The 14,631-nt window shown below is 34.9% G+C and overlaps 1 protein-coding gene across 3 annotated transcripts in view; it reads left to right on the plus strand.

Annotated features, from left to right (window-relative positions):
• TBC1D22A (TBC1 domain family member 22A) overlaps nucleotides 1–14,631 on the plus strand; it is a 193,342-nt gene that overhangs the window by 94,728 nt on the left and 83,983 nt on the right. Inside the window, exon 11 of one of the 3 annotated variants that reach the window (XM_064506146.1) lies at nucleotides 854–1,241. The exons of the other annotated variants lie outside the window; for them this stretch is intronic. Coding sequence (XP_064362216.1) covers nucleotides 854–1,134 — 281 coding nt within the window. The 3' untranslated portion in view covers nucleotides 1,135–1,241. Of the gene's footprint in view, nucleotides 1–853; nucleotides 1,242–14,631 lie in introns of those variants that run through there. 3 annotated transcript variants of the gene reach the window in all.

Raw genomic sequence — 14,631 nt, forward strand, 5'->3', positions numbered from 1 at the left:
TTACAGCGCATGTAATCCATATGACATATCTATAGTATATAATAGTTCTTAAAGGAAATTCGTTTAAAAAAACAGTGGGGAATATAACATTTCAAAGTGAGTGAAATTTCATTATTGTTATTCTATTAAAAATGTATGGAAAATGTGAAGTATTTTAAAAAGCTGTTGTTATTTGAAAAACCAACCTGCAAGAGTTGGAGGATGTACTTGACATTACAGAATCCTAGAACCATTTAGGTTGGATGGGGACTCTAGAAGTCAAGTTGTCTACACTCTCTCAGCCAACCCCTTGCCAAGCTGACAGGGCCAGCTTAATTTGGGCTCCTCAGAGCCTTGCCCAGTTGAGTTTTGAGTAACTCCAAGGATGGAGATTGCATAGCCTCCTTGGGCACTGTTGAAGAGTTTGACTACCCTCATTTAAAATGCTTTTTTCCTAATAGTAATTAGAAGTTCTCTTTATGGAACTGATGCCCACTGCCATTTTTTCTGTCTCTGTTGACCCCCAGGAAGAGTCTGTCTCCTTTTCCTCTACATCTTCCCATTAGGTAGTTGTAGCATTAAGATCCATCCATAGCCTTTTCTTCCTAAAGCTGAACAAACCCAGTTCTGCCAGTTGTGTGATGTGTGCTCCAGCTCCGTAACCGCCTTGGTTGCCCTCCACTGCACTTGCTCTTGTAGTGTCCCAAAACTGAACATAGTGTTGCAGATGTGGCCTCGTAAGTGCTGAATGGAGGGGAAGAATCACTTCTTCTGACCTGCTGGCTACACTCTTGCTAATTAAGTCCAGTTTATGGTTGGCATTCCTTGCTGTGAGGGTGCACTGCTGACTCGGGTACTACCTGTTGTTCACTAGGACCCTCAGATCTACAGCTGCCTTCCAGCCAGTTGGTGCTGTTGCATGGGGCTATTCCATCCCAGATAAAGAAGTTTGGATTTGCCTCTCCTGAACTTCCTAAGGTTCATGTTAGCCCATTTCCCCAGCCTGTGAAGGTTCCTCTGAATAGCAGTCCTGACTTCCAGCATATCACCCACTCCTCCCAATCTGGTATCGTCCATGAACCTGCTGAGAGTGCACTTTGTGCCATCCTCCATGTCATTAACAAAGACGTTAGAAAGTATTGGTCCCGGTATTGATCGCTGAGTGATGCCACAAATTATTGGCAACCAGTTAGACTTTGTAGTGCTGTTCATAACCGGTTTAGCCCAGCAGTCCAGACAAAGCTTTGATTTGAATAAGGTATGCATTTTTCAATGTTCTTAGGCCTGTGTCTGTTGCTTTAGAAGTCTGTCCTCTCAGTTCCTCTCTTTTGTGAGAAAAATACACCAAAATATATGAACATACATTCATATGTGCATATGAATATATGTGAAAGGTTTAGTTGTTAGAATGGCAATGGTGATGATGCGTAAAAGACAGGGATTGTGAGCTGGTTGGCTTTTTGGTGGAAGCACAGTATAGCTTGATTATATTTTCTTGTGCTTTACTCTTCTCCATGTCTTTATTACTTTTCTCTATTTATAAAGAGGGTCTGCTATACTGTAGCTAAAGGCAAATACATGATTGGTGTGAACTCAAGATTTTTGGTTTTAAAAAGGAATCTCATGATTTGTGTCTACTGTAAATATCCTTAATTGCCAATTAAGGTTATTGTACAAGAAAATAATATTCCTGTTATTGCTGTGCCACATTATTTTCTTGATCCTGAGTAAGCGAATGGTGAAGAGAAACTAAACGTAGTAAGTAGCTGCTTGAGTGGATGAAGCTTGTACAGCTTGCCTGCTAATCATGATGGGTTACCAGCCTATGAAAAGTGATACTTGCCCTTTGGAAAGTGTTAATGCATTATGTTAGTGATTTAAGCAACCTTCATTACCCCGGTCTCATGGATCACAACTCCTCTCAGAGTAACTGTCCTTGTGTGTACAGTGCAGAACATTGCAGTAGACCTTAAGCAGCCGTGCTCCTCTGTTAACCTAAAGATAATCTCTGCCTGTTTAAACTCCAGAAGATGCATTTAATGCATCATGTGTTCAATGGAATTTTTATGAGTTTATTAATAGAACTTTGTTACAGAGCACATGGAATTTGAAGATAGAAGCATCATACAATCTCATTCATCTCGTTGTTCTTGTCATTTAGATTGTTCTATGAATTACAGAAAAACATTGAGAGGGAGAATCAGTAGATAACTCAATAATATAAAATATCTGCTATAACTAATTATCTTTTCTATTTCCTGTAATATGGCAGTGGAGCTTTTTTACTGTAAATCATGAACCATCTCATGGTTTGTTAAAGGTCAGACTTATATGGGATGTTATGTTCTAGTATTGCTTCATTTAGGCTACAAATCAAAGAAATGTGTAGGTATAGGAATGCTGAAATTAATTCAGGACTTGGGCTTTTAGACTTTCCTGACGTTTAGCATTTGGCTAGCTTTGTGCTTGGGAGTCTCAGCTTCTTCAGTTTAGTGAAAAACATCTGGTAATTACATTAGAGCTTCAGATAGTGTTTTGGAGAAGGTTGAGCATTTTTATATAAAAAACCAATCTTAATTAAAGGTGTTCTTACACATGATATTTTAATTGAGACAATTTCTGTTTTACTTGAAAAATATATTGAAAATACAGTACGTAAGATTGTACAAAAGAAAAATTTTATAAATTGTGCAACAGTAAAGTTATTTTTAGGGATAAATGAAAGGATTCAAAAATTTATTTCATTCTAATTATTTCAAAGGTAGATTAATAATCATTGCATCATTGTACTGTTTGGGAAAGTATTTTTGCTTACGTCTAGTTGAAGTTAAAATGTTCTCTGCTGTCCTTTTGAAAGCATAGTATATTAAAGATTTTACAGCTCCTATTTTTTTTATTGCTGCCATATCGTAAATGGTTTTTTATTTACTTTGAATGGAATGCAAATTCGATAAAGTGCTTTCTTTTAGTGTTCTGGCAAAATTAATCTTACCATCATTAATTGTAATTTATTTATTTATTTCTGTCTTGGGATACAAATGTCCTGGTTGGTCAAATGTTTGCACTTCTGTGAATAATGACACACATAATGACTTTTCAGCCAAGCAAATTGTAATAATGTATTTCTCTTTCATGACCTTTAATTTGTATTTTGCATATTTTTATGTACAACATAAAAAATAAAATGTGATTTTTATATATAAATATTTGTTGTATACATATGTGCAAGGCAAGTCCTCTATGAAACCAGTCAATTTTAAAATTTTCATTTGTATGTATTTTTATTTATACACAGTGAAAGTGCTTATTTAATTGCACCATTCTGTGTATACTTTGAAATATTTGCTCTAATTGCATCTAAAAGATTGTCTGATACCGTATTTGATATTTATGTGTCATGTTTCTTAGTCTAGTTGGGGATACTTATAAAGCATCCTCCATTTGAATATGATTAGCGTATGTGGAATCATCCTTTGTAATGTCTGAGGAGCTGGAGCATTGGATCTAAAAGTCGTGTGGGGTTTTTTTGGAGTTTTAAATGTTCAGAAATCACATGGGATTTCTTCAGCACATAGAGTTACTGCAGAGTGTTCAGCAGCACACACAATTGTGCTTGAAGTAACAGTGGGGATCCATATGGAAGATTTACAAACTGACTATACCTTGGGCCAGAATTAGTTTGCTTTTCATACCTGGGTAAATTAATCCCTTGTAAGCATTATAATAAAAGTATTGGGAAAAAAAAAAAAAAAAAAAGGCCTTAAAAAGAGTGATACAAAATGAAAGCAAGACTGGCACAAGGCCAAAAATATTACCAAACTACGTTCTCCCCATCTAGCTCACTAAACATACAGCTACTGGCTAGGGCTTTGAGGAAAATATCCTTTTCATACATAAAAGGTACAAGTGATACTCTCATACTAAAAATGCCAAGGCTGATCCCAAAGCAAAAGCACAAGCACTAAATACATGCCAGAGGGGGAAGAAAGGGAGAGCTAGTTGCCTCAGTTTGCAAATGAAAGCACAGTTCTGGGGCACCCAGAACAAAAAGGAGGCAAAAGAGTTAGTAATAAGCAAGAAAAAGTAATTATTTCACAAACGCAGGAGAATTCTAGACAATGCCGTGTTTGTCCTTAGCATGTTATTCAGATCTGTCTGAACACAGGAGGTCAAAAGCTAAAAATACAGCCTATATTTCCAGCTGGAACTTGAACTTAGATATGAACATTGAAAGTACAATAAATAGCAGTGAGAAATAGGTTTGGTCAGACATTTTTACTTTAAAGTAGTATTCATTGGACTTCCGTAGACTATTTTCCTAAATCATAACTGTGAGCATTCACAGTATTTGTTTTTCTTAATACTTTTTAAATTTTGCATCATATTAATTATTTTAATTTACCATGAAAATAATAAGTCTTTGACTATTAAAAAGTTAAATTGTTTATACAGGTCAGTAAGTTGCAATCGATTTTACAATTGGTCTTAAATCTTGCTAAGATCTCTGAACTCAGTAATAGCACACAAATATAATCGTCATGGTAAAACATAACGTTATTCATTTAATACTTCTGTTAAAGCATACTTTTACTTACAATGCGCAGTGAGCAACGTTTAAGAGTGGATTAAAGTATAATATAGTTGTTATCATAAAATCAGATGAAAATAAATACTGAAGAGCTAAATAAGATCGCATTGCTAAGATGAAAAACTGAAGCACTTATGTGGCACAAATTAATTAAAATAATTGTGGAATGCTTACAAGATTTTTAAGCACTTCAGCACCAAGCTGGTGTATAAAGATGGACTGACAGAGAAAGACCTTATTAATCACTGTAATTTTCAACAGTAGCAGCAAATTCTAAAAAAATTTAGTTCTGTTTCCAATTCAGAACATTTCCATATTATATAAAGAAAACAAGTCTTTTTTACTATTACAATTAAACTTTTTTTATATACTTGAAAACAATTTTAGTTTCAAATTGTAGGTGTCAGTACAATGCTTTTCAATATAATTAAACATGAGCATAACTTTGCACACACAATTAAGTATTCTGTAACTGTACTTTAGAAATCACTAGCATGATTGAATACATAGCGAAGATTGATGAAATGTCACCTACTACCATAGTTTCATCATCAGTTCCATTGTATGAAAACCCAAGATCTAAAAATTTAAAACCAAACAAATTAGTTAACCAATGTTATAACACTATATTGAACAGATTGCTAATAAGTTTTGCAGTAAGAAAACATATTTGTCTTGGTTGATATTTTGCCTTTTCGAGAAACTTCAGATTTTCATAAAACAAAAAGCAAAAAGAATTTTCTCTGCAGTTTAAAAAATTCAGTCAGCACAGAAGCTGAATATCCTTTAGAGATTATCAAAGTATCAAAACTATCAAGTAAGTTTCTCTAAATACTTTTTGGGCTTAATTTACCATCTGAAATTAAGTTCTTGGCAGAAATGTGCAACATTTGTATGTTAAATCATTGGAAAGTTCTATGGGAATTACTGTGTTTATTACCCAAGACCCGTCTAGGTGTCTTGTTCAGTCATCAGGAATTGCTTTTCTTATTAGTGTATATCAATAATAATTAGTATAGGTAACTAATTGCTAAGTTGTGGTATTCTTGACAGAATTACCTGTGTTCAGACTTTCATTCATTCCAGTTAGGAGATTTCTCTCTGGTTGCAAGGCTTAATCTGCATCTGGCAACAGCTGGTGTTCAGGTTTTACTCTAAACTCTTACCTCTGTCTCCTGTCGGCGTATTAGCTTTGAACAATGTAGAAAAGGAAGAGACATAGTGAATTTCAAAATTTGCTTTTGGTAGGTAGAGTAGTCAAAAAGAAGGCCATCCGTTACTGCTGACAAAGTTCATTCTTTCAGTCAGCAAGGTTCAGTACATTAAAGCCGTAATTTTGAGGAAATTACAATGTTTAAAGAATCTAGGAGTATTAGAAGGCCAAGTAAGATTTTGACTTTTTACTGCTATATTGACTGAAACTTCACAGGGAATTTATAGCAGAGCACTGTTGCTTGGCCCTGCCAGCTGGTGGTAGGTAATGTTGGAGAGGAGTCCCTGCCTGAGTGCGTGCAGTTGTGTACACTGCATGTCGATCAGTTGACCATGAAAAGAGCTTGTCTAGACTTGAACAAAATGTTGTGCTGCGAAATTACAGAAGACAAATATGGATGACCATTAGAATGTTTGGGGACTAAAGTGACCAAAGGATGTTTGTTCCCTAAAGACATCTGCTAAGCTTGCAAGCCATGCTTATGATAATGAGTTTTTATCAAATATTTGTGGTAAGTCAGAGGTCAGCCTTAAGGAGTCCCTGCTTTTGAGGAGATTGTCATCTCACAGATGAAGTGTGCAGGGACACCACTTGTGCATAACACCAGGCAAAGTAAGCAGTGTTCCTGTAAAGTACGTAGTGTGTTATTTATGTTACAGTAGTTTTTTAATAGCTCCCCACACCTTTGGAAAGTTCAACTAGATAGAAACAAATCCTTGCTATAATACTGCATTAATTAGAATAAAATCTAGTTGGTTGGTTTGTGCAGTTAAGAAAACAGTGAAGTTTAGTAGAACTTGGAAACTGTTAGTCAAGTACTCAGTCACAGCATTATGAAGAAAATTTACACTATTTACTCAGCTTCTACATAATTTCTCATCCGTGTAATGGATCCTGACGGTTTCTCTGAAGTCAAGAAGTTGCTATACCGTACAAGGAGGGAAACATCACCATTGCCATCTCAGTATCACAGAAATTGTGGCATTTTACTGTGCTTAGTCTAATGGTCAGGCAGATTCCCGACTTGCAAGAACATTCCAAATGAATGAGCTTGAGATTAAACTAAATGATTTCTTTTCTAAAAAATCATCTTTTTAGTACTCAGTGGCACAATATAAGTGGAAATCTGATATCTCCAGTAAAAGATAAATGCTTGCACCAAGGTATACGAGAAAAATCTAATCAACCATGAGGTAATGAAATTGCAGAGTTGCGATATTTTGACCATTTGCCACAGTTTTTTTTTCTTTTTTTAAGTTAAGGATGAATTTGCTATAACCTATGTTATGAAGCTTCCAGATCAACAGTAAGTGTCAGATTGAGTGAATTAAGTCAGTCATGAGTAGTAATCTCAGGTTGCATTTGACCTGACACAGGAAGAAAAGTGTTTTCTGGATTTTAAATTCAACTGATTTTCAAAGCTGTTCTCTAAAAGAAAGGACAGTTAGCTATCAAATTCTGCAGCTGAAAACTTGCTGAAGTTTTTCTGTCTTAGTGATGAGGACAAGGCAGAGGGGAAACTTGGATCACATTGGCATATTAATCAGTTTTTTAAAAGGTGTCTAGAAAGATATTAAGGAAAGTTTAATAGCAAAGATTAATTAAGGAAAAAACCATGAATAAAATGTTTTGAGCCACTGCTGAAGTTTCTGAGTATTTCCTAAGTAATTCGTAGCTCTGAATAGTATTCTCTCCAATATGTTCCTCACTGTTTATTACCTGCCAGAGAAATACCTATTTTTTGTTTTAAACCAAAAGACTTTCTTATGATTGTCAGATTAATGTTTTCATATACAGAACCTTCAGAGGTAGTCGTCAAAGAATTAAAAAAAAAAAAAAAAAGAAAGCTCAAATGATAATTCTGCAGTAGATTTTATGTGTATGTTCATTTGTGTTGTATGCTTCACACTTAGGTGCCTGTATTATATTATCTCTAAGGTCATTGATTAAGATTTTTATATCTTTGCAATGACAGTCGTTTTTTAAAATTATCAAGGTGACTAATACAAAAACAAAGAGAATTTGACAGTGGAGATTATCCTTTGTAATAGACATGGAAATTATTTTTTAAAGTATATCATTGCTTCATATTGTTCACTTTCTTTGGCTTAGCTTTTATTAGATTAGTTTCTGAATTATGAGAAAATAATACTTTGCTTTATTGGTACAGTCCAGAAAGAAGAAAATCACACTAGAGGGCTGTTTGAAATTGGGAGCACTAACATATTTCTATAGCACGTTTTCAGACTTTAAGGAGCAGTGCACATTCATGCAACATTAAAAACATTACTCTGCATGAAAATGACAGTGACAAGTGATGTTTGAGATCTTAACAACCTTAACTTTAAAAAAAGTCTAATATACAGCTCTGCCCCTCTGGACCATCAGTGTTCAAGTCCCTGAGATAGTCCAGAAGGAATAAAAGGCAATCTTTTGTCTATCTTCATATTCAGACCCAGAAAAAAGGATTTATTTGTCTTCTAATTTGAATTGTGCCCTTGAATCTCAGTAATAAGTTTTCTTCTCTTTGAATCTTAAAGAAAAAAAACAAGAAGGATTCAAAGCTGTCTTCATTCTAATCCAGAGAAGAAGTGATACGACAGGCTCATACATTGTAAGAGATGTGCTGATCACAGCAGTCCAGTTTTTAGCCATGTGAGATGTTAAGTGTACTTACCTATCTCACTTGACTCCTTCAATGAACTAATATTGTATGGTCATTGCTCTTAGAGACTAAAGGCTGCTGAAATACTCCTCTGTTTACAGAGACTAAATGTTCCTATTTCTTTTCTGGTTCCATATACTCTTGTCCTAAATTCCAAGAAGAATACAAACTATCTCATACTACTGGGGAATAAAACAACAACACTCACAACAACAACATTTTAAACTCCAGGAATTATGTTGTTTTGAAAAAACCATCTGCCAGCATAAAATGGCTTTAACTTCAGAAATTTCTGTAAATTTAAAGAAACTGCAAATAAAAACCACAGACACTCTCATGGTGTTTTCTGTGAAACAGCCTTTCCACAGACAAATAATTGTACACAGAAGACTGTTTCAGAGCAAGCAGTTACGAACCCTTCAATAAAATTTGTATTTATTTGGTATGTTTTGGAAGGGGAATCCTGATTTTAATTATATGCTGCTTTCTGGGATTTCCATATGTTTCTGTAATTCCAAGATTGTATCTAGCTGTATTGCAGAGGTTGGCTCATTTTTCTGTTCATTTTGGATTGGTATCAGAGGAGTTACTCTTGTGTTGTCCTCAAGAATTGTTTGCATCTTCATGAAGACATGCACTTGTTTTTCTTCTTTCCCTAAGAGACCTATTTATTGTTCAGAGAGTCTTAGGCTAACTGCATTTCAGATAATTTTAACAATTAGTGTTTTTTATATTTACAATAAAATACACATATTGATAAAATAGAGTTAAATGTCTATTGACTTGTTAAAACTCATATTTTACATTTATAGAAGTTAAGTATTTAACAGAGAAGATGCGGTAAGCTTTCTACAGAAAATGCTATGCAAAATTCTATGCTTTGTATCATTCACAAAGTCAGAACAGATGACCGTAATGGTCTCTTCTGGCTATAAATCTATAATTACTGCTCTAAGGAAAGAAAAGTCTTTAAAAAAGTTATAGAATTTATATCACTGTAATCATGTATTTCATTCTTTGGGGAATAACATTTTTATCTGTAAGATGTTTGAGAAATTGCGTTTTTGGTTACATTTTTGTGCTACTAATTAAATCAAAATAGCTTGTGAATTACTTGCATTTTGTCACTCATGATTAAAACATTTCTTGAATGGAAAACTAATCTTTTTGACAGTGTGAATATCATTGACTAGCATTTAAAGTACGTGAAATGAAAGCATGGAAAGGTAAAATGAAAGATTATTTTTCTTGATTATTTGTCATGATTTTCAGTTGTAAAAAAGCTGTTTAATATTTGTCCAATAATGGAAAATAATTATGAGTTTGTTATGACTTATTTAAAAATCAGCTGTCACCTTGGTTTTTTAGTTTTCTTATTTTCTCAAGTCATTCTGAAAATAAAATTGATACTGTTACTGATGCCTGATCTCTAGTCAGGAGCAAGACTCTAGTCCAGCAAGACCAAAAGAAGCACCTTAAATAGTGCTTCCTTGCTTTTTCCACTATAATGGGGACCCTGGCCCACCTTTCTAACCTAAAACTTGAATTTTCACAAAATCAAGGCACTGTACTTTTACATAAATGAGCTGGACCTGTGGTCTAATGAGAAAAGAACTCCCTTTCCCCTATGAGATTCATCTTACACCTGCTGGGACCTGGAATAAACCTTTTCAATATCAAAACTGGGTGTTTTCATACTTTAAAAGCTATTCTTAATTTTAGGGCTTTTTCAGGTATTTCATATAGAACACATTCTTTTCATACCTATACTTTGGTTGCATGCAGGGTACTGCTAGTCTGTGAGTTGCTACAACCTTCAGAAGTGCCAGAGCAAATATTGGTGCTTAGCAGATACTGTCAGTTGGATTCATACTGTTGTTACCTGCAATACAAAATAAAATCTTCAAGAATATTGCAGAAAGTTTCAGATTAATACAACTTCTTCTTTGCATGCTTTTACCCTCTTCCTTTTTAATATATTTAACACAACAGTTGATTGCTTCTAATTAGTCTGTGCTAGTCCAGTCCTGCAAGATTATATCTACTCTACACCTTCCAATTTTATCATTTCCATTCGTTTTCATTTACCTGTTCTCTTTCACCAGCAGATGAGTGTTATACATACTCTGGCAGCTACACAGTTCAAAATTTTGTAGTGGGCATTTTCTGTTATCCCCCTCCAAAAAAAGAGAAGAGTGATACTAGATATCTACCTTTAAACAGATTACTTCAATTTCCAGTTCAAGATAATGACATTGGTACTAGCAAAACAGCCTTTGCAAAAGGGGGACTGGTTCACATCTCTGTTTTCAGCATGCTTTCTTCATGTACTGACTGGAACATCTTAGTGAAAGTATTTTTGTTTTCACAATGGACTGTGGTTTTTGTTTTATATTGTGTTTTCCTTCAGACTGGCTATAGCACGGAGAATTTTAACAAATTAAATTTACAGTTGAGTTCACGAAGAGTACTCTGTCAGAATAAGTTTGTAATATCCTACAGAACACTTAATTAAATATGGTGATTCACAGGCTACAAAATACCCCAAATCTGACCTGATCTCATCAAATCTATTGCAAAAGATTTGTTATTTTGGATCTTCCTTCTTCCAGAACATCCAGCAAAATTACATTCTGTTGGTGGAAGAGCTGTTTCTGCTTCAGTCTTGGCTCAGTGTCAGAATGAGTTTCTGCATGGTTGTCCTGGACCAAGGAGTTGCCTTTATGATTTGAAATGGATATGCACCAAGCTTCACTTACGATTATGTGGTTTCCATTCAGTGAATGTACTGATCAGCTTTCCTTAGAAAGTTCATCCTCTGCTGTCAGCAAACCTTAAGCAAAGTTTGCATGTGAATGTGTTTTACCTGACTTCTGTCATCTAGATAAGTAACAACAGATACTTGTTCTTATTTGGAGAGCTCATTTTGGTGATCTGGGAGCTCTAGACCTCTGCTCAGGCACCAAGCAGTGCAGTGAGGTGTTGTGAGACCCACGCGCCTGTTAGGAAGCCCATCTGAGGACAGGCGTCATACATGCCTCTCGCCTGATTTATCGGATAAGGCCTTAAACCCGGCTGTGGGCAGGCAGAGCTGCTTCATACAGCTGGTCCATCATGGAGTGTGTCACATCCCTTTTCAGATGTGAGCCACCTTGAGGTTAGCTCGTTCCAAGTGCCAGCAAGACATGCCAGACCTGCTGTAGGGTTTTCTGCCAAACTTTTCGTAATCTTCTTAGAAGGAAATTTGATTAAAATTAATATGCTTGTTCGTCTTTTCAGATTTACAGAGGCAAAGCCTCACTGCAAATCTTTTTGTTAAGCATGCTCTGGCATTTTATTTACAGAAGAAAAGAAGCTGGAGAAGATCTCTGTTCATGTCTGTGGATGAGAAGTGATAAGGGATTGGCTTTGTGAACAGAGACTGTTAAACCAGATAACTGACTATACGGGCACTTGTTGCCTGTCTCCAATGGGAGCCCTCATAAATGATCAGGGCTCTGCAATAGCTCAGAGGTGCTATGGGCTAACACTTATTTCTTGCACCTGCCGGCTGGTCATTCAAAGTTTAAATTCATACCTTGCAACAGCTGAATAATGCTTCAGGCGTTTTGGAACATAGTGCTTCACTTGGACGAGCATCTCCAGTTGTATGATCCAGTGATTGTTCTGCTATCTACGGTGTTGTGGAAAAAAACTACATATGTCTATATATGTATGTGTACATTTATTTTATTTGGAGTGGCACTCAAAAAAGAAAGTGGATTTCTCTACAATGGTTTTTCTGTGCATGCATTTGCTATTCATTCCTAGATTTTTTTTTTTTTGAGCGTTCCTGGACACTTTTTGCAGTTGAGAGGATGAAGCCTAGAAAGCATGCGTGGTCCCCGTATGTTTGTGCATAGCACAGAGCCAAGAAGGTGGTACAGGCACTGCGTGTGCACTGCTATACAAGGACTGCCTCTAGGACATTTATGTACACTCAGTAATGTACATACAGAAAACAGTTTGTATTTTGATAGGTGACAATTTATATTTTGTTGCATGTTTTTCATCTCTAAGCTGTGCTATATTTAACTGTATTATTTTATAATATTTGAAGGCTGCTCAACTTTTAAAAAATGTTTTATCAATTTTCCTCTTCTCTTCCCTTCCATCCTTCATTCTCAAATTCTTTGGTGTATTTCATTTATCTTTTTGGTGAAAGAGAGTTTTATTTTTCCAGTAGAAGAGAAAATGCAGTTACTTCTACTGCTTTTCATGTAAATTGCTTGTAGTTATTTTCTTTTTTCACAGTTTTCAATACAGATGCTTTTACAAGTATACCATATGTATTCAAAATCATATGGACAGCTACAACATTTTATCTATATTTTTGGTTTGCGTTGTTCAGAACCCAGATTTTGATAGATGATAACATTTTATATAGATTTAAAGTTACAGAGAAAAATACTGTTATCTTTTTTTAAATGAAGGTATGAAGTAAGTGTTGCCAACAGAACAGTAATTCAAAAATTTGCAAGATGCCTTTAATTGCCAAAATACCTTTAAACAAATGTATGGTTACATTCTAGAATTTCTAACACAAATTCCATGTAGTAAAATAGATAAGGAAGAAAAATATTACCTATCTATATTTAAATTAAAATGCAAGGCTAGAAAAGATCAGAGACTCCAAATTTGGAATAAAAAAAGGGTGGGGGGAACGTGGGTACTTTGGATGTACTGCATCTTTCCAGGATTACTTTGTTTTTGATTTTGTTTTTTTCCTTCCAGCTGCAGTCTGCCTCTATTAAACTATCACCACATTTTGAGTAGCAGCCAACATTTACAAACTAATCAACCAAGGATGGCAACTTTTATCTTTTTATATACCATTTCTAAACATTCCGGTCTTAGTTGCATCTATATTACAGAGGTGGTCAGGAGAACTGAAAATACTGAACTACCAGCTATTAGAAGAGTACACAACTGAAACAGTAGGCATTGTCTAATACTAACGTGATCTTGTAGGCTTATTTGTTGATTGGAAATTTGCTCAATAGACTGTTTCCTTAAGCTTTATAATGTTGCTGCTAATACTAATCAAATTTGATTTTATTTAGGTGACATGTTTAGACAAGCTTTTTCATAGTTTTGTATGTATATGATTTCCTGTGTTAGTATTTAACTGGAAATATAAACATGCCGGAGAATGTATATATAGGAGAAGATAAATGTAGGTGGTGTATTTATTTTCAGATCAGGTGTATTTTGTTATACTCAGACTTAAGTTTAATCTTAAGTGTTCCACAGATATTAAATAATGCAAATGAACAGCTAGGATATCTAGATTGTGATCACTCTTTTTTGTGCTGCCACTCAATAAATTACTATTGAATAGAATGTTTTAGTGTCAATAGACCCCAGATAAAATTGGCTCTAAAGAAATAGATTTATTTCTTTTTTCTGGATTCATACAAGGCAAAAGTAGCATTTCTTTCTTTTATTTTTAATGTAGGATTTCTTTTTCTTTTTTAGTCTAGGAATATGCATTCTTAATAGATTTCTTAACACAGTTTTGATTGGCTTAATTGTCTCTTTCCATGGCACGAGTTTGTTTCTTCATTTATTTTTGTTAAAGAAAAGATCAAATAGGTTTCCTCAATATGTTGATATAGAGCAGTGACCTCACACACTTTGGCAGTAAAGACTCGGGATTGTCAAGTGTACCTAAGAAGCTAAAGATCCAAGTCATACTGGATGTCAGTATAAGATGCTAGTGAAAATGATACCTTCATTTGAAATCAGTGTTAATTCTAATAATAAGATTTATGTCTCTACACTCTCTACAAATCCCTCATATTTACACACCTCATTTTTAGAGGTGCTTCCTTACTTACTTTTTAAGGCTAGCTGTTATGCAGATAGCACAGTAGAAATTTGTAGCATCTTATTAGTATTTCACCATATTCTCCCATCCTCCTGGTAGCTAGTTTCTTGTGCTTTACCGGTAACTGGAGGTTCATAATATTTCTTGGATGCAGTTATTTGAGTCTCAAACTTTCCTCATTTTTCTTGAAAGCAGTTGATGGAAGCTAAGAAGATAAAGTCTGCTTCTCTCTTTGTAAAATCACAGGCTCATGCTGAAGTGCAAGTTGTGCATGCTTAAAGTTTTGTGATATTCTCCTATGTCAAAAGCTTTTAGCC

Source organism: Dromaius novaehollandiae, chromosome 1, assembly GCF_036370855.1.
Source record: "Dromaius novaehollandiae isolate bDroNov1 chromosome 1, bDroNov1.hap1, whole genome shotgun sequence".
Classification (NCBI taxonomy): Eukaryota; Metazoa; Chordata; class Aves; order Casuariiformes; family Dromaiidae; genus Dromaius; species Dromaius novaehollandiae.